The sequence below is a fragment of the Zonotrichia albicollis genome, chromosome 12, assembly GCF_047830755.1.
Source record: "Zonotrichia albicollis isolate bZonAlb1 chromosome 12, bZonAlb1.hap1, whole genome shotgun sequence".
NCBI lineage: Eukaryota > Metazoa > Chordata > Aves > Passeriformes > Passerellidae > Zonotrichia > Zonotrichia albicollis.
In genome coordinates, this window is record NC_133830.1 from 16,793,950 (window position 1) to 16,812,862 (window position 18,913).

Below are 18,913 nucleotides of genomic sequence, written 5' to 3' on the forward strand. Positions count from 1 at the left end.
AGCCAAGGTCTCTGACCCTGCCCGTGCTTGCCATCAGGGCTTTCCAAGGAGCAGGTGTCAGGAGAGGTAGCTCAGGGACAAGGTGCCATCACTGCAGTCACCATGCTCCAGGCTCCATGGAGTGTGCAGGTAGTTCCTTCAGCTCTGTAAGGCACAGTGCAGGGACAGAGCCCCCTGATTTCCCCTGTGATGAGCAGTGACTTCCTCAGGACCTCTTGCAGGAGTCTGCATCATCTCTGTAGCTCATTCACATGGCCTGTTGGATATTCTCCACCAGACATCTACTGTGGTACTCATTTACCTGCTGAGATAACTCTGTGCTCATCTGAAATCAATTACAGTGTGTCAGATCCTCCTCTGGCCACACAGGGAGCTGGTAGGAGAGATGTGCCCTACAGGGATTGTGACTTGTCCTTACCCAGCAGCCACTTCCTGAGGATAAACTCTGGCTCAGGCACCTCTCTCTGGGTGAAGACCATCCTGTGCTGGTGGTTTTTCACCCAGAGAGTGGTGGGGCACTGAATGGGCTCCCCAAGGGATGGTCACAGCCCCAAGGCTGAATGGGCTCCCCAAGGGATGGTCACAGCCCCAAGGCTGACAGAGCTCAAGAGGCATTTTGCAAGGCTCTCAGGCACATGATGGGATTCTTGAGTGTATTGTGCAGTGCCAGGAGTTAGACTTGATCATCCTGATTGGCCCCTTCCAGCTCAGCAGAGTATGGGTCTGTGTTCCTTTGCCTTTGGGAAGAGCCTGGCTTTGCCTTCCTTGTTGTTTCATCTGGTGTATTCCCCTCCCAGTCAGCTCAGACAGCTGGAAGCGCAGAAGCAGCAGGGAGAGTGGCTTTTTTGTAGCACTGACCTTCTTAGCAGCCATCCTCCCATCTGTCTTGTGGTTCCCAGCAGCGTTATCCTGCCTCTGCTGTCTCCTGTGCCTTTCACTTGAGACAGGTTCTCCGCAGAGCAGCGGTCAGATCAGGTATCTGCCTGGTGCATCCTGTAGCCAGAGGTTATTGCATTCAGCTCCTCATTCCTCTACCCACAGCCCTCTGTGCTGTGCCCTGGGCCTGTTACCTTGATATGGGAGGTGTCAGCCCTTCTGTGTGTGGGGTTTATTGTGAAAGGCCCATGGAGGGGTGCAGATGTGCAGATCCTTACACGCTGCCTCTCAGCTTCTCTGGAGCTCGGGCTTTAGGGTGAGCCACCAAACCTTATCTTTCCTGTTATTCCTAGAGCCTGCTGAGGTAGCCTTGGGCTTGGGTGCCTGCATGGGCACACCTCTGCCTGCTTCTGCAGGCCTCTGGTGGGCAGCACACCCTGCCTGGCCACAGCACAGCACAGCTGAGCCCTGCCATGCTGCTCTGGGAGCTCTGCAAGGGCAAGAAGCAGTGGGAATTCCCTTCCCACACAGACTGGCTCCAGGCTCTCTTGGGACAGCCTGATGTGCATCATGTGGTGCAGACAGAACAGGCTAAAATAAATCCAACTGGGAGCCAGTGGTTGGAAGCTGTGCTGATTTGCTCTGGGAATTTGGAGCCACTTCTCTCTCAGCCTGGGAAAAAGGAGTTGGTTCAAGGCATTAGGGAACCCAGTCTTGTGTGCTCCTGGCATTGAACAATGTCTGCTTGGTCTGTGTGCCTGTCCTGCCATCCTGTGTAACCCACCATTCCACTCATTAGTGCAGATCAGTTACCAGGGGCTGTGCTGGCTGCAAACTGCCATACCAGAGTGGGCAGCACAAATTCCCTGGGGTCCCAAATGGCTCTGTCCTACTCCAGGGATCCATTGGTCTCCTGCAAGCAGTCTGTGAAGAGGAACATGGTGGCACAGATCTGTGACTGCCGTGGCTGAAAGCAGTCTGGAGGGAGAAGTGGCTGGGGAAGCAAAGGAAACCATGGCCAAAGGAACAGAGAGAAAGGAGATCCGGGGAAGCAGGGAGGTGGTAATGATGGGAATGAAGTGAAAGAACAAAACAACAAAGTGAGGGAGAGCTGGAGATGTGTCTTGGCAGAGTGTGGGCACAGGTGAGCTGTGCAAGCAGGAGAGAGCTGGATGGCACCATAAACCACTGTGTGTGCCTAGCTCACACCAGTCTGATTTGGGGCTGCATGTTGTGGGCCCCCAGATCTATTCTGAGCACACTTATACAAAAAGCTGGACCTGAGAGGAGACCTGGCTTGAAAACCCAGCTCATGGATCAGAGGAGCAGAAGTATCTGTCGTGTGTGAAGCCATTAGGATGGCAGCTTTGGACTTCCAAATGTTTCTTGGTATCTTTCCTACTGGGTAACTGGTATTTAAATCCACTGATATTCCAGCCTGGCTGCAGCTCGCCTTGAAAGGTCAACTATTGGTGTTGTGCTCAGTCTCAGCTTTGGTTGTATCTCCCTTGTCTCCCTACCTGTGGCTATCTCTGGATGCTGTGCCTCCAGAGCAGCAGGAATATGGCTGTGTGTGTGGAAAAGCAGGAGGATCTTGTTTCTTGGGAGATGCTGTATGTCAGAAGAAGAGCTGAGAGTGCTCTCTGATGGTTGTGGTAACTTGCAGTTAAATCAAAAGCTGAAGCAGAGAATAACATGGCCAGTACCCTCCGCCTGTTGCAAGGTCACTGTGAGTTGGCTGGCTGGCTTGGCTATCTGAATCAATGTGCTGATTGGATTTCCTGTGTCCAACCAGGTTCCCAGGACTCCTAGGATGAGGCTGCTGTGAAGGAGTGGTGGATCCCCTGCCCGTGCTGTGGTGCCTGCAGATTGCCCGCGATCCCCTTTCCAGCTGGAGCACCGTCACCAAGGCTGCTGGGAAGAATGACTGTTGGATGCCTACTGCAAGCCCCTGTCCTGGGGAGGACTTGGCTCCCTGTGCTGCTGCTGGCAGCCTCTGCTCACTGCCACTGGCCCAGCGAGCCGGCAGAGGTGGTTCGGGACTGGGAGAACCAGCTGGAGGCCTCCATGCACTCGGCGCTGTCGGAGCTGCGCGAGGCGGTGCCGGCCGTGGTGGGCATCCCCGACAGCTCCGCCGTGGTGGGACGCTACTTCAGAGTCTCCATCCCCACAGAGTTAATTGCTTCCAATGGAGAGGTTGTCCAGGTGAGAAACACCACTCCCCAAGGATTGGTTTTGGTTACATTCATGCAGGATGGAGCGGGTCTGTGACCGTGTTCACAGGGGCCTTAGGATGAGGGAAGAGACAAGGATCTGACTCCATGTTTCAGAAGGCTGATTTATTATTTTATGATATATATTATATTAAAACTATACTAAAAGAATAGAAGAAAGGATTTCATCAGAAGGCTTGCTAAGAACAGAATAGAAAGTAAAATAACAAAGGCTTGTGGCTCAGACTCTCTAAGCCAGCTGACTGTGATTGGCCATTAATTAGAAACAATCAACATGGGCCAATCAAAGATCCACCTGTTGCACTCCACAGCAACAAATAATCATTGTTTATATTTTGTTCCTGAGGCCTCTCAGGTTCTCAGGAGGAAAAATCCTAATTAAAGATTTTTCATAAAAGATGTCTGTGACACGGGTCACCCACTAACAGGCTGGGTCATGAGCCTGGCTGGGAAGCAGCCTTACAGTTTTGTAGGACTACAGGAGAAGGATTTTTATAAAAAATTAGTCTCATCTCATTGCAAAGTTTCTCTCTTCTGTAACAGAGAAGACTTCTCAGAGATGACTAATTGAGATTGTTGACTGTATTTAAACTGTGAGATGCTCTGCCCCTGGAACGATGGGGAGATCCTGCCATGGGATCTGGGGAGCCACAGATTCCCTGGGACTGCTGCTCAGGCTCAGGCAGTTTGCTTCACTGTGGTCACAAAACATTGCCAGACAAACAGACCTGTCCTGCCAGCAGGGCTTTGGGCTGCCTGTGACACTGTCTGTCCTGACCTTGGCCCTCAGTCCCTTGGGGAAAGATGGTAGCCTTTCCCCTTATCTGAATTAAACTCATACAAGGCACTGCAAGGACCTGAAAACTGAGTTTGGAATCAGTCCTGAGTGTAGAATAGCCCAGAGGAAGGCAGGGACATGGCCAAATGCAGGTGTACTCATTGTTAGTCCTTTCCTGGTAGGGTTTGCTTGGATCACATGGAATTCAGAAAATTCTCTCCTTAAAAAGCAGAACTGCCTTCCAGTCTCAGGATTTCTTTTCAAAGAGCATTATAAAGCGTTATAAAAATACAAGCTTCTGGTGTGTCTTAGAAGATCAGAGGGAGAAGGAGAGCAAGTCAGGAGCAAGTCTGACATCTCAGTTTCTCCTGGAAGGCAGGTTTGGTTTAGCTCTGTGTACAGTCCCACAGTTATCCCAATCCTGATACGTGATCCTGCTGGCTCCAGCAAGGGTGCCAGACCACAATGTGCCAGGGTGGGCAGAAAATCTGAAGAATGCAGCTGTTATGGACAGAGGGTCAGACAGGGGGAGGAGGGCAGCGGGTGAGCCCCTGGCCAGAGGAGCCAGGGAAGGGACCAGGCTGGGCTTGGTGCCTCTGTGCTGACCCATGGAAAGGTCCCTGCCCAGCCTCACCCACCTGTACAGCACCAGGCTGCCAGAGCCTGTGGTGAGCCCCAGATCTCATGTTACAGAAATGAGAACTTTGGGTTGGGATTTTGCATCCAAGTGGCTTGTTCTGGTGTTGTCTAATAGCTGTTTTGATGGCAAGAATAAGTGTCAGTATTTATATAACACCACAGCTTCCTCTGTCATCTTTTCTTGGCACAAAAGTTGTCTGTGATAGCTCAAGTAGCTGCAGGAAAATACCGATGGATTATTTCCACCCCACCTGATGGCTTCAAATTCTGCCTCTGCCATGTAGGTGTGAGGTGTGTTGACCATCACCAGCAGGCCTGGAGAGCCTGGAGGGGCCTGGGCTCAGCAGGACCCAGCAGCTGCTGGTTGTGTGGAGTTCAGCAAACTCTGGGAGCGATTTTCATGCTTATCCCTGGCTTTACCCGAGTGCATGTTGCATCTGTTCACCTTGAAATTGATTTTAAAAGTGCAGCAGGCTCTCACCGAGCTGCTGTCTCTGGAAGGGCTCTCCTTGCAGAGAATGCATGCTGGCTGCTGAGCACAGCTGACCTTTGCTATGGGGATTTGATTCCTGGCTAGTGAGAACTGCGTGGGCAATTTTGGGTGCTAGGATGCGTTTTTGTTTTACTGCTAAGTTTCTGGGCAGATTGCTCTGGTCTTTTTCTCAGGCTGCCTGACATTTCTCAGCTGGAGCAGTAAAAGCATAATACTTGTGAATCTTACTCGCTGGTGTACTTAAACCCTGCTAAGAAAGAATAAGGACTTCTGTGCCTTCTGAGATGGAGCAGGGTTTACAGTGAGATATGGTTGCCTGTATTTTTTCCTCTTTAATTTCAAAGAAATTGTCTACAATATTTTATTTTTAAAAAATTGCTGACAGTTCCTGTCCCCATACTCCCACTGGAGCCTGGAGAAAGTGTGATTGCTTAATTTCTAGATGATTCCCACTGATTATTTCAAGGATTGTGGTGGGGATCGCCTTGAAGCTCCTTCTCAGATCCTCTCCCTGCTTGTTAGCAGATTCCAGCCAGCTGTAGACAAAATACTTTTATCTGCAAGCTGGGCTGTGGGATGGAAACAACGCCAGGCATGTGCAGCGTGGCGGAGGAGTGCCCCGCAGGCACGCACTCCTGCACAGTCAGGTATGTGCTCCTGGAGCAGCCCCCAGCCTTTCCCTGCCACCCCCAGAGCTGCTGAGCAACAGGTGAGAGTTCTATGGCTAAGGACAAAAGCAAGTTTATTTGAATGTGCTCAAGCTGCAGAGAAAAGAAGTAAAAAATTACCACGTGTCCTAATTTCAGAGTCTGTTTCCATGTTGCTCAGGGCCAGCTGCCTGCAAGGCACTGGGGCCGTGGTGAACCCTTCCCCTGTGCCTTGTGTTCCCAAGCAAGTGCCTTGGTCAGGCAGTATCATGGCCTCTGAAAAGCAGCTGGAGCTTGCAGGTATTCCAGCTGTTGGATTTGGCAGCAGGTCAGTCCAGATGTTGTCCTCTCGCTTCCTCACTACAGCAGGGCTTCTGGCTGTAAGACTGCTCTCCGGCTGTCTGGACGTGGCTGGGAATTCAAATTCCTTGCTGTGGCTTCCTAAAAGGCATCTTGCAGCCCTGTCTGTCACATCTGACACCAAAACATTGGTATTTTTAAGAGGTTTGGGTTAAAACAACCAATTTCCCCATATCCTACAGCCCCTTTGCCATACAGACAATGTGTGGGTGGGTTGCCGCTGGCTCCTGCTGGCTCCTGGCAGATGCTGGCTAGGACAGAGTAAACATGGGCATTAGTGCTGGTGCCTTCACCAGTCATCATCTCCTTAACCCCATTTCCATGAGGACTGTGTGGAGTGTGACCTGTTACCTCTCAGCTGTGTCCTGTCAGAGAACAAATCAGGCTCCGGTCAAAGACCAGTTGGATTTCCTGTTCCTGCCACTTCCATTTGAAGCTGCTCCAGAATTTGGCTGCTCTGATTAAAAATGCAGCTTCTAGCCTAAATTTAGAGATGGCTAGAAATATTTATATGTGCTGCCCTTTAGCCTAAATCAATTCTACCTTCATAATATTTACTTCCCTTATGTATTTATAGGTGACAGGCATATTCCCCATCTTGATTTTATTAGGTTAAACAAGCCAACCTCTTTAGTCTTTCTCATAAAATAAGCTTTCTTTCCTTCCCCTAAACTTTGCAGCTGTCTTCTGCACCTCCTCCAGCTTGAGTTTATTTTTCTTATGTTTGCATGACCACAGTGTTACAAAACATTCCAGATGAAATTTTACCAGAACCTTTTATAAAAGCATCAAACTTCCTTTTCTCTTCTATAAATAACTTTGTTTGATATATCCTACAATCATTTGCTTTTCCATGTCTGCTTTGCTTTGGTTTGGACATCTTCCTATCAGCTGAAATATCCAGGTCTGTAGTTTTTGCTGCTTCCAGTCCCAGAAGAGGACAAAAGGTGAGGTGCATGACTTGGTGTGGTGGCTGCTGCCACTACAAACATGGCTCTGCACTCTTCCCACCAGCCAGGGTATGCTGTCCCCACAAGGGGAATTGAGCCCTTGCACCACCTGATATCCTAAATGCAAATACCCACAATACACAGAGACACTATTAAGTAACTTTAATTTAAAGATGGCTCTATAAAGCATGCTGGAAGGAGAGGAACTCCTGGTGTGTTCTGCTTCCCAAGGCACATCCCTGCCAGAGCAGGAGATTTGCTGTGTCTCCCTTGAAGGTCATGTAAAGCTGCTTTCAGTCCTGAGAGTGTTCACTGTGGGATGGGTTTGTAGCCAGTGCTGAGGAGCTCAGGTGAGCATTCCCAGCTGTGTCTTAGCCCCTCATTCTTTTTTGGTTTGAAGTGCATGGTTTCCACAGGGCTTTGTTGGGAAGACAGGTAAAACGCCCAGCAGAGGCCCTGAGAGCTGTCTCTGTAAGCAAACACAGCTGGTGGGAAAGTGATTAGAACAGAATTCACTCAGATTAATTGCACAGTGCAGCTATGGAGCGGGTTTGGAGGTTATCAGAGACTGGATATCCATCTGGGAAAAAGGGAGTCTTGCTTTCATAGAATCACAGAGTTGTTTAGGTTGGAAAATACCTTTTAGATTATCCAGCCCAACCATTAACCCAGCACTGCCAAGTCCACCACTAAACTTTCCAGGCAGGAGGCTGAGTTTCCAGTGGTTGTTCTATTTGCCATCTGCTGAAGCAGCTTTTATTGAACAGCTTTGCTCTCATCAGATGTCAGGGACCTTGATTTATAAACAGGACCCACAGGGATTGGGTTGCAGGAGTCCTGACATGGGTATCTACTGTCAGGGCTGTGCTGCTCACCTCAATCCTGCTCCAACCCCAAAGCCAAGGGCTGGATGTTGACAGCCTGCCTCAGTGCCAGGACACACTTGCTTTCAGGGAAGAAAACCACAAAGTACTGAGTTTTGTTTTTTTTCCCCTCTTGCAATGATCTTTATTTCAAAGCATTTTAACTGAATGTGAGATTTATGAAAGTGGCATTTCTCAAAGGAAGAAGAGAAGCAAAGAGCACTCCCGAGGGGCTGTGTCATCTAGCTGGGTATCTTAAAAGGCTCTCTCTGTCAAGGCATTTGAGCTTCACCTCCTCCCTGGGGTCCCTGGTTTTCTTGGACTAACTGGGAGGTGCAGCAACAGCCGCTATTTACAGGCAGCACACGGGGATAAATGGCAGTGCCTGGAACAGGTCCAGGCAAAGGAAGACTTGGGCAGGGTTTTGCTTGGTTGCCACGCTGCAATCTGAGTGATAAGATGAGCTGATAAGATTCCTGGGGGGAGGCTGAGGGGGCTTATCTTTTTCCTGCAGGGAGTGACCGAGTCAGAGAATTTGGCATTTTCAGTGCACGCTTAGTAACAAACTCTGAATTTGGAATAGTGGAAAATGTGACTCGATCTAATTATAAACTGGCTTTTCAGACGGGCTGGGAGGTTCCTTGTTTTGTCCTGCTCTTACAGGTTGTTGCTTTGAGCATCCAAGGAGACAGAGGAATGTGACAATAATGAGAATCCTGCGAAGGAGCAGACCTGAGGCTGCAAGATCTGGTCTGCCTTTCCTTGCCACGCTCTTGAAAGCCAGCTTTCCAGCAATCTGCTGATGGGAGGAATAAATTGCCAGGGCTGGTTAGCTGTGCGGTGGCAGCACTAAACCCCCAGCACTTGGCATCCCAGCTCTGTGGTATTTTTGCTTCCCTTTGGCCTTTCGCTTATAAGAAGTGGCGCTGAAAGAAGAGCCCGACCAAACTTTTTTTTTAAAGCTGTTTGAGGCTTTTCCTGCCCCGTGCTCGCCCCCTGGGCAAGGGACAGAGCGGGGTGTGGGCAGCCCGTGCTGACCCCAGCCCTGGCGCGGGCGGGTGCGCCTGCCCGCTCCAACAATAAGGCCAAACAAATCCTTCCAAGCTGCTTGCATGGGCCGATGAAAGGAGGATTTCTTGGGACACTCAATGTTTTGTAGTGACCTCCCAGTGAAACAGCTGTTGTGTTCCCTTGCCCAGGCAGAGTGGGACGCTGAATGGTGTCCTTATAGCCAGCACAGAGGCGCAGCTGGAAAAGAAGCCGTCATGGAAGGGGTATGCGAGGGTGGCATGAGCTGGGCATAGCTGCTCAGCCTGCACCTTTGCAGAGCTGTTTCACTGATGGTGAAGGAGCTGCTCAGACAAAGCCCAGCTCCTGTGGAAGGCAGGCTGAGCCCACATCCACAGAGGAGGGGGCTGCTTTCTGTGTGTGAGGCTTCACTCGCTCCTTGAATGGCTGGAAAATGCAGATTAGCAGCAGACACGTAAACTTTTCATTCAGGTTGTCATGAGCACATAAAAGCAGAGCAGCTACTTTGAGTAGCTTTGCTGCCTGGTCCTTGAGAGGTTGAGGTTTGAACTTGAAGTTGTGGGCCAGGACCAGTGATGTGGCCTCTGCAAGCCTTATTCCCCCTTAGCTCAGCTTTCTGGGCTGGGTTTGATTTGGTTTTCTAAAGCAACAGCCTCAGTGCATGGAGACATACAGGAGGGGCTTTGCAGGGCTTTGGCTGGGACCAGCCAGAATGTGAGGTTAGCTCAACCATCCTGACCTACCTGTGCACAAAGGAAGCACCAATTACTGGCTGTTCTTGTGTAGCTTTTGGTCTCTGAGCAGAGGTGGTGAGCTCCTGCTGGTAATGAAGGCTCGGGTCACCAAGGCTGACATACTTCTGAGAGCCAGTCCAGTCTCTGGGCTGTTTTTAGACTTTCAGGGGCAGAGACATCTGCATGAGATATCCTGTGCTTGTTTTGTCCATGAGTTCCTGGGTCTTTTGTGCAAGGTACACAGCAGCCCAGAGGAGCAGTGTCTGCTGAGGATACCCAAAAGCCCTGGCAGGTAAGGCAGTCCCTTCCCCAGGGAAGCATCTGTGTTGCAAGTCCTTCCTGCTCACTGTGCCAAGCACAACTTTGCTGTCTCCAGCCTGAGCTTTCCCATAGCACAGCGCTGCAGCAGCAGTGCCCGGTGAGCAGAAGGCTCTGAGAGGTGCCCATCCTCCTTGCACCACTGTTTTCTGGGCCTTGTGTTTCTAGATATGGTCTGTCTGATGTCCTAGTTTGCAGTTCTGTTGTGTTTGAGAAAAGGAGGTGCCAAGTAAGGTTGGAGGTTCCTTCACACAGCCTCTCCTGGATGCACACAGGCCAGCCTCCCTGGCAGGGCTATTCCTTGGTGCCAAAGCCCCACAACTTCATAGAATCACAGGATATTCACAGTTGCAAGGCACCCACAAGGACCACCAAGTCCAAGCCCTGGCCCAGCCCAGAACAACATGAAGAGTTGCCATGTGTCTGAAAGCATTGTCCAAACACTTGAACTCTGGCAGCTGTGGGCTGAGGGCTGTCCATCCCCTGCCTTGCACCATCACATTCCATTCCAGCCTCTGGGACCTGCCTGGGGCTGTGGTTCCTGGACAGCTTGGTGTGCAGGCACAGTGCAGCCTTTGTGCCAGGTGAGGAGTGCCCCTGATGGGTCCACAGGCAGAGCCTGCCTCCCAAAACAAGGACTGTCCTGTGAGCTGGAGCCTGCAGGCCCCATGCCTGTCACTTCTCCTGGCTCCAGTCTGGCTGTGCTCCTTGCAGTGCCCACAGTTGCAGCAGCACTGGGGTGGCTCTGAAGCCAGTGTCCCTCCCCAGTTTGTGTGGGACAAGGCAATGAGAATCTGCCTGCCCATGGATCTCATTGGGGCTGAGGCTGCCTGTTGCTTCTGCTGCCAACACTGCCCATGCTTCAGCATTAGCAGGGGAGTTAAGATAAAGCTTGGGCTTAGGCAAACAGCTTAGGCTTGAGTCTTTCTCTGCAGTTATATTTGCATTTGAATTGCATTTGAATTTCCATTTTCCTCCCCTGCCTGCTGGTTAATTGCTTGCAGGAGCCTGAGCCTGCAGACTTGGTGTGACACTGGCTGGGTCAGTCATTTGGGCTCAGCTCAGCTCAGTTCACCTTCTGGAGGGCCCAGCTGGGATTTTCCTCATTGCTGGCCATGTGTGTTGGGGTGATGATGCTGAGGGAGCCTGGCTACAGTAAATTGCCATCAGTAATTACACCCCAGATAAAACCCTGGCACAGGGTCTGTCTCTCAGCAGCTGCTGGACACAGGGAGGGGAAGGGGCAGTGGGAGATCTGGCAGAGCTGCAGGATGTCCATGCTGACTCTGCCCAAAAGCAGTTATCAGGGGGTTTTAGGACTCATTTGAAAGGAGCCGACTCCCAGCTGCTGCTGCTGCTGCCTGTGTGAAGGTCTGTCAGCACAGACAGGGGAGATCCCACTGGGTACTTCCAGGACTGGGAAGATTTCATGGAGGTGTGCCATAGTGGAGACCTGTGGCAGGATCCTATGGTTCCTGTCTCCTGGCAAAGGGCTCACTGCCTCCTTTTCAAGGGATTCATCAGGAGGAGGACTAAATACCTGGAGGATTAAAGGGCACTCTTGTAAGTAAGAATGCAGTTTTTGACTGAATTCCCTCGAGGCAGCAGTTTTGCTCACTGCTCCTTTGCTTATCTTTGTCTTGTTGGCTACAGGGCTTTAAGATCCAAGTTTAAAAAAACAAGTCAAACTGAGCTATCTTCTTTCATGAGCTGACTGCTCTTGGCTGGCCTAAAAATAACAGGCCATGTCTATCTGAAAGGATTTTGTGAACAAGGTCTTCAAAACCAGCCAGACCACTCACTGTATGTATTTTAAATCACAATCAAGGCTTATTTTTTAATGGTCTTCGATACACTGCCAGGCTTGTGTAATCTTTAGCCAATAAGAATTCATTTACAATTATCTCAAATAATGAGAAAACTAAGACAGCCTTTTTTTTTAAACTTGGGCAATGGAAGAGTTATTTTGAAACCAGACCCCTTGAGGGAAATGGCAGGGCTTAAGCCTGATACTTATTGCATACATAGAAAAGTGGAAAACTTTAAACATGAAAACTAGAGATCCCAAATCATTAACTATATGTAGCCTTAACAAATACCCTTTTAAGCAATATTTGAAGGAAACATTACTGGAACAGAGTCCAGGTCTCCCTCCTCACAGTTTGCACCACTGCAAAAACAGCAGTGACATGGACAGGACAGATCCACGCCAAGGCTGGTTAGCATTTGATTAGGAGCAAGTATTTTTATCCATCATGCTAACAACTTTATTTATCTACTCTAATCTTTCTGGGCTCTTCCTCTGTCACATGAACATGGATGATTTCTGCTATCAGGTCAGTAGCTGTGTTTAAAGCAGTGCAGAGACATGGCATGCTTGTGACTTGTTGCCTTCTCCAAGATTTCCCAGTGGAGGCACAGGCTTCATAGGAGTAATCCACATAAATTTGATTTTCTTAATCATCTCTTGCAGAGCCTTTAGAAACAGTCCACATCTCCTCACAGGCTGGATACAGCTGAACTAGCTCAGCTCTTTTTAAATCAAGTTTAAGTGGGTTTATAAATGTTTTGCAACTGTCGCATCCCTGCTAGAACAAGTCATCCCAGTCAGTGATTGCTTGGCCTGTTTTTGTTTTTCAGGAGAGCCTAGTTTTTGGTGTGAATCTGTCTGGCTGCAGTTTCCTTTTCTAGCATGGGCCCTACATGTGAACTGTAGGTTAAAAATGGTTTTCCAGGCAGGAAATGCTCAGACTGGCCTGTGCCTCCCTCACCATCATTTCTGCATGTGGGGTCAGGCACCTTTCTGAAGTGAGTTTGGCTGTCAGAAGTAGGAGCAGAGATGTCTGAAGGAAGAATCACCTTGTGGCATGAGACTGGGTAAAATACTGCTGCTTGTAGGTCTTCTCTTCAAGTCATGGCAGTGCCCAGGGAGGAGGCAGCAGCAGAAAACTCCAGCTCTCAGGAAAGCTCTGTGGAGTGTGTGATCCTGTAATTAAGGGCTTTTGCAGAGTGCACAGAAGGGGAAGATTTGTTCCAAATGTAGCCTAAAATTACACACTCAGAGTGAATTTAACCACTCACTATTAAAGTTTTTATTCTTCTTGATTGTGTAAGCCTCAATAATGCTGTGGCTTTGTCCTGGCTCCCTATGTTTCTGTTCTTTATGTGTGCCCAGCCCAGCCCTCCTCCACAGTGGGCAGGTTAGTGGCTAATTTTGGCACAAGAGGATAAAGAGTGGAACCATCCAGCTCCTGCTACTGTAAATTTTTTTTGCACTGAGCATTGTCCTGGCATCTCAGTTTTTAGAGGGTGTGATGAAATCACACTTTTTTAAAGGAAGATGGGGGCAGGTCAGTGCTTCTGGCTGGGCAGGAGCAGACCCTGCCTTTGTTCTCTTTTAGAAGAAGAAATGCCAAGGAAGGACAATTCATTCCTTTGTTCCTGCATGAGCGAGGCTTGGCTCCCTGTGCCCAGCTCAGGTGAAGGGCTGCCTTTCCTTGGGATGTCTGGGCTAAAAGCAGCTCCTGTTCTTGCAGTGGAGGAGGAGAGAACACAGCCACAGCCCTGCCAAAACGCCCTGTCCTCTGCCAGACACGTGGGCACACAGCAAGGCCAGGGGAAGGATGCTCACATGTTGGTGCATGGTGGCCTATATGGAGGGACAGGGCCCTTGGGACAGCTTCCTCCAGCTGCTGTAAGCAGGAATCTGAACTCTCTGCTCTGGGATGTTGCTGGTGAGGAGTTAACTAAAGCTGTGCTGAGAGCTTTAAACTCTGCTCTATAAGCTGTGCCCAGCGTGTGGCTCATGCTGTGCTCTCCAGCTTGTCCAGGCTGGCTGAAACCCTCTGCAGCTCTTGCACAAAAGCTTTTTTGTGCTGCTCTTGCCAAAAGACTTTTGGGTCCTGCGTTATTCTGGCAGAGCTGTGCACCCAGACCCTTCAGAGTGCTGGAACCCACAGCGTGGGGGTGAGCCCCAGGTGCTGCCTGCACCCAGCACTCACAGTGTGCCCAGCCCTGCAGCATCAGGCATCCCTCCTTGTCCACCCAGGGGCTTTCCCCAGCAGGACCTGCAGTGTGGCAGTCCAGCCCTGGCTCTGCACCTGCTGCTGGATGCAGGGATGCTCCTGCCAGGCCGGTTTCCTTGCAAAGCTCCTCTCCCAGCTTTGCATTTGGGTAAATTATGAAATATGCATAAGCTTTACAGAACTGCAGAGAACCAAAGCACCCTTTCAGGAAGAGAGCTAGAGCCTGACTCTGTGTTGGACTGCAGTGAGCCCAGACCATGGACCAGGCTGCTAAATGTGTCTGCATGAGCCCCAAAGCATCCTGTTTGCTCTGAGTGTCAGGGAGATGCCTCGTGGAGTTCTGGAAAGCCCAGCCAGCACACTTGCCAAACGCCCCCGGGCCTGGGAGGTGATGAAGCTCGGGTTACTCACTCAGGAGTACCTACAGCCCCGGGAAATGTCACAGCCCACCGAGCTGGCAGCCTCGCCCTTTCCAGCGCACAGCACAGCCCGAGCGGCTCCGCTGTGTAGAGCAGAGGGATGTCAGCTGGGAACTGGGGGGCCTGGGGGTTTGCACCCGCCTCAGACACAATCCAGAGCAGGAGACAGAGTCCCACGGGCTGAAGGAGGTAGTAAAGAGTGTGCTGGAGTCCTGAGGTGCCTGTGTTCTGAGACAGAGCTTTCCCTTGCAGCAGCAGGTTACTATGTGAAAGTGAAGTCCTTCGTTTTTAGCTAGCCTGGGGGTGAGGCCAGGCTGCCATGCTGTCCTGTGTCGTGTCCAGCAATTCCTCAGCCCGTGTGCCACATCCCTGCCTGCCCACACTGGCCATTACACTGGGTCTGCTCCCTTCCTTTATCCTCAGCTGCAGTTCCTCTGGCAGAGCAGGACAACACCAGGTAGCTCTCAGGATTTCCTGCTGCTTGTGAGAGCTGCTGTGCTCCAGCCAGGCCAGGGACTCAGAACCATAGTTGGCCAGCTTCCAGCCTCTCTGGGTCATCCTGGCTCTGGGGACAGTGGGACAGGCTGAAAATAAGTGAAAAAAATACATGTTCTGCTGAACTTGATGTGTGTAGGGTGGGCAGGGTGTGATGGGGTTGAGAAAAGGAGCAAGATGGCCAAGCTGGGAGAGGAAGGAGTGGGAAGAGGGCAGTTGTTAGATCAGCTCTGCTGTACAGCATAACTTCACCCTCAGCTTTGTCACTGTCCCCATGACGTAAACTCCCCGTTGCCCTAAGAGAAAATGAACCACTTGTGCTTGGCAGTTGCACAGCAAGTGTTGGAGCACTTGCAGGCCTGGGGGCCTTGTGGGACTTTGTGACCTCTTGTGGCTCCTTAAGCCCTTTGGGTCCGGTGCCCCCTGCAGAGCTCATCCTTGCCAACATGTGGAGGAGGAGGCAACGGCTGCCATGCTCTGGCCAGGATGTTCCTTCCCCACTTGTTACACTTCAGATTTTTTTCTTCAGTCCTTGAAATGAAGCGTTACTGCTGATAGAACCTGTCCTCATGCTGTGCTTCTAAAAGCCTTTTTTTTGTTTGTTTGTTTGGTAGATCTCGGAAGCTGGGAAGGACTCCTTGCCTTCTTGGTTGCACTGGAATGCAGAGAGCAGCTCCCTGGAAGGGCTGCCCCTTGACACAGACAAGGGTGTCCACTACATCTCGGTGACCACTCTGCAGCCCTTCCCCAATGGGAGCTATGTGCCACAGACCACGAACGTCTTCTCCGTGGAGGTGCACCAGGAGGACCACAACGAGCCTCAGTCGGTGCGAGCGGCCGTGCAGGACACAAGTGACACGGCGCCCTTCGTGTGCGGCTCGGAGGAGCCAGTCACCATCCTGACTGTCATTCTGGATGCCGACTTAACAAAAATGACACCAAAGCAGAGGATTGAACTCTTAAACAGAATGAGAAGCTTTTCAGAGGTGGAACTTCACAACATGAAGTTGGTTCCTGTTGTAAATAACAGACTCTTTGACATGTCGGCCTTCATGGCTGGACCAGGAAATGCAAAGAAGGTGGTGGAAAACGGGGCCTTACTCTCATGGAAACTGGGATGTTCCCTGAGCCAAAACAGCGTCCCCAACATCAGCAAGGTGGAGGCTCCAGCTAAGGAAGGAACCATGTCTGCCCGCCTTGGCTACCCTGTTGTTGGCTGGCACATTGCTAACAAGAAACCTCACCTCCCAAAGAGGATGCGGCGGCAGATCAACGCCACCCCCACGCCTCTGACAGCCATCGGGCCGCCCACCACTGCCGCACAAGAGCCACCCACCAGGATTGTCCCCACCCCGACGTCGCCCGCCATCGCGCCTCCCACAGAGACAACGGCACCCCCTGTCCGGGAGCCCATCCCGCTGCCGAGGAAGCCAACGGTCACCATCAGAACCAGGGGCCCCATTGTCCAGACGCCCACGCTGGGGCCAATCCAGCCAACCAGGGTGGCAGAAGGCACGGGCACTGCCACCGTGCCCATTCGCCCCACCATGCCTGGGTACGTAGAGCCCACAGCAGTGATCACACCGCCCTCAACGACCACCAAGAAGCCGAGAGTCTCCACCCTGAAGCCAGCCACCCCATCCACGACAGATTCCTCCACGGCAATAACAAGAAGGCCCACTCGCAGGCCCAAAACGCCCCGTCCAACAAAGCCCCCCAGCACAACCAGATCGCCCATCTCCAAGCTGACAACGGCCTCTCCGCCGTCCCGCGTGCGCACCACCGCCAGCGGGCTGCCCCGGCCCTGGGAGCCCAACGAGCCGCCCAAGCTGACTAACCACATCGACAGGGTAGATGCGTGGGAGGGCACCTACTTCGAGGTTAAGATCCCGTCAGATACCTTCTACGACAAGGAGGACACCACCACTGACAAGCTGCAGCTGACCTTAAAGCTGAAGGAGCAGCAGATGATCGAGGAGAATTCATGGGTGCAGTTCAACAGCACCAGCCAGCTCATGTATGGCATGCCAGACCACAACCACATTGGGAAGCACGAGTACTTCATGTATGCCACCGACAAGGGCGGGCTTTTTGCCGTGGATGCCTTTGAAATCCATGTCCACAAACGCCCACATGGGGATAAGTCTCCGGTGAAGTTCAAGGCCAGGCTGGAAGGGGACCATAATGCAGTGGTGAATGACATCCATAAGAAGATCATGCTGGTGAAGAAGCTGGCTCTGGCATTCGGCGACAGGAACAGCAGCACAATCACAGTGCAGGACATCGCCAAAGGCTCCATCGTAGTGGAGTGGACCAACAACACACTGCCCCTGGAGCCTTGCCCTCGGGAGCAGATCCGGACATTGAGCAAAAAAATTGCAGATGACTCCGGCAGGCCGAGCCCAGCTTTCTCCAATGTCCTGCAGCCCGAGTTCAAGCCTCTGAATGTGTCTGTGGTTGGTTCCGGCAGCTGCAGGCACATCCAGTTTGTCCCCGTGACCAAGGACGGCAGGGTGATCTCAGAGGCCACGCCAACGGTGGCAGCAGGCAAAGACCCCGAGAAGAGCAGCGAGGACGATGTGTACCTGCACACCGTCATCCCTGCCGTGGTGGTGGCCGCCATCCTGCTCGTGGCCGGCATCATCGCCATGATCTGCTACCGCAAGAAGAGGAAAGGCAAGCTGACCATTGAAGACCAGGCCACCTTCATAAAGAAAGGCGTGCCCATCATCTTCGCCGACGAGCTGGACGACTCCAAGCCCCCACCGTCCTCCAGCATGCCCCTCATCCTCCAGGAGGAGAAAGCCCCACTGCCCCCTCCAGAGTACCCCAACCAGAGCATGCCGGAGACCACGCCGCTGAACCAGGACACCATCGGGGAGTACACTCCGCTGCGGGACGAGGACCCCAACGCGCCGCCCTACCAGCCTCCCCCCCCCTTCACCGCCCCCATGGAGGGGAAGGGCTCCCGCCCGAAGAACATGACCCCATACAGGTCCCCACCGCCCTACGTGCCCCCTTAACAAACAGGAGGCTCTCGGGGGAGAAGGGGCCTCCAGCTCCACACCGGTGCTGTCTGTGGGCCGGCAGCCCCCTCGCCAGCCGGGAACACGAAAGCCCAGCCCGCTCCCCAGCAGGCTCTCCCCGGCTGCGCCCGCCGCACCGCAGCGCTCGCGGGACTCGGGGGGACACTTGTTTTATTTTTGCCTAACAAGCTTTGGTTTTATTTTATTCATAGAAAAAAAATTCTCGGCTCCAAGACGCCTTCCCGGCGGCTGGGCTTCGGCCGGGGCCGGGCGGTGGGCAGGGAGGGGGGTCGGGACGGGTCGGGCCGGGTCGGGAGGAGCAGGCAGCACTGGGGTAGCACTCTGGGTCTCCGCTGTTTGCCTTTAACACTAACTGTACTGTTTTTTCTATTCACGTGTGTCTAGCTACAGGACGTAACATGAAAGGTAGCCTAAAAATAATTAAATTCAAGGGACTTTCTGAAGTCGATGGTTTAAGTTTTTACATTTAATCTGCTGTTTACCTAAACTGGGATGTGTAGTTTTTGGGGAGGGGGAGGGCAGTGCTGTGCTGCAGGCGAGCTGCACGGGCTGGTCAGCGGGGCCAGCCAGCCCCCTCCTCCTCCTCCTCTTGGGGTGGATCAGCTTCTTGGTTTGGGGTTTGATTCTTTTATCATTTTTATTTTATTTTTAATCAAAGAAATCCTTTCTTTCTCACGCATCATAAAATAATCATGAGTTGGGTCAGGCTGGCCTGGGGTGCCCATGGCTGAGCAGGGGCAGAGAGTGCTCACGGAAGGATGAGCCGAGCCCTGTGCCACGACCAACTTCTCTGCTTCCCAGCGAGCACCAGGGTTGGGGGGGTCGATCTGAAGCAAAACCCCCTCCCCGTGGGGTGTTTTGATGAGAGTAGGGTGTGTTCTCTGTCCCGGCTGCTCCCTGGGACTGTGCAGGAATGGCCTCGCTGGCCTCACGCTGGCACTCCAGCCTGGACACTGTTGGAAAAGCTAAAAAAGTTTAAAAAAAATAATAAAAAGAAAAAGAAAAG

At 51.9% G+C, this 18,913-nt stretch overlaps 1 protein-coding gene across 3 annotated transcripts in view; it reads left to right on the forward strand.

The window, feature by feature from the left end:
- The window catches only part of DAG1 (dystroglycan 1), a 49,583-nt gene extending 31,233 nt beyond the window's left edge, over positions 1–18,350 (forward strand). For all 3 annotated transcript variants that reach the window (XM_074550082.1, XM_074550080.1, XM_074550081.1), the window contains exons 2-3: positions 2,672–3,081; positions 15,475–18,350. In XM_074550082.1, coding sequence (XP_074406183.1) covers positions 2,800–3,081; positions 15,475–17,883 — 2,691 coding nt within the window. In that variant the 5' untranslated portion in view covers positions 2,672–2,799 and the 3' untranslated portion in view covers positions 17,884–18,350. The remainder of the gene's footprint in view (positions 1–2,671; positions 3,082–15,474) is intronic.
- The last annotated feature ends 563 nt before the right edge of the window (positions 18,351–18,913 follow it).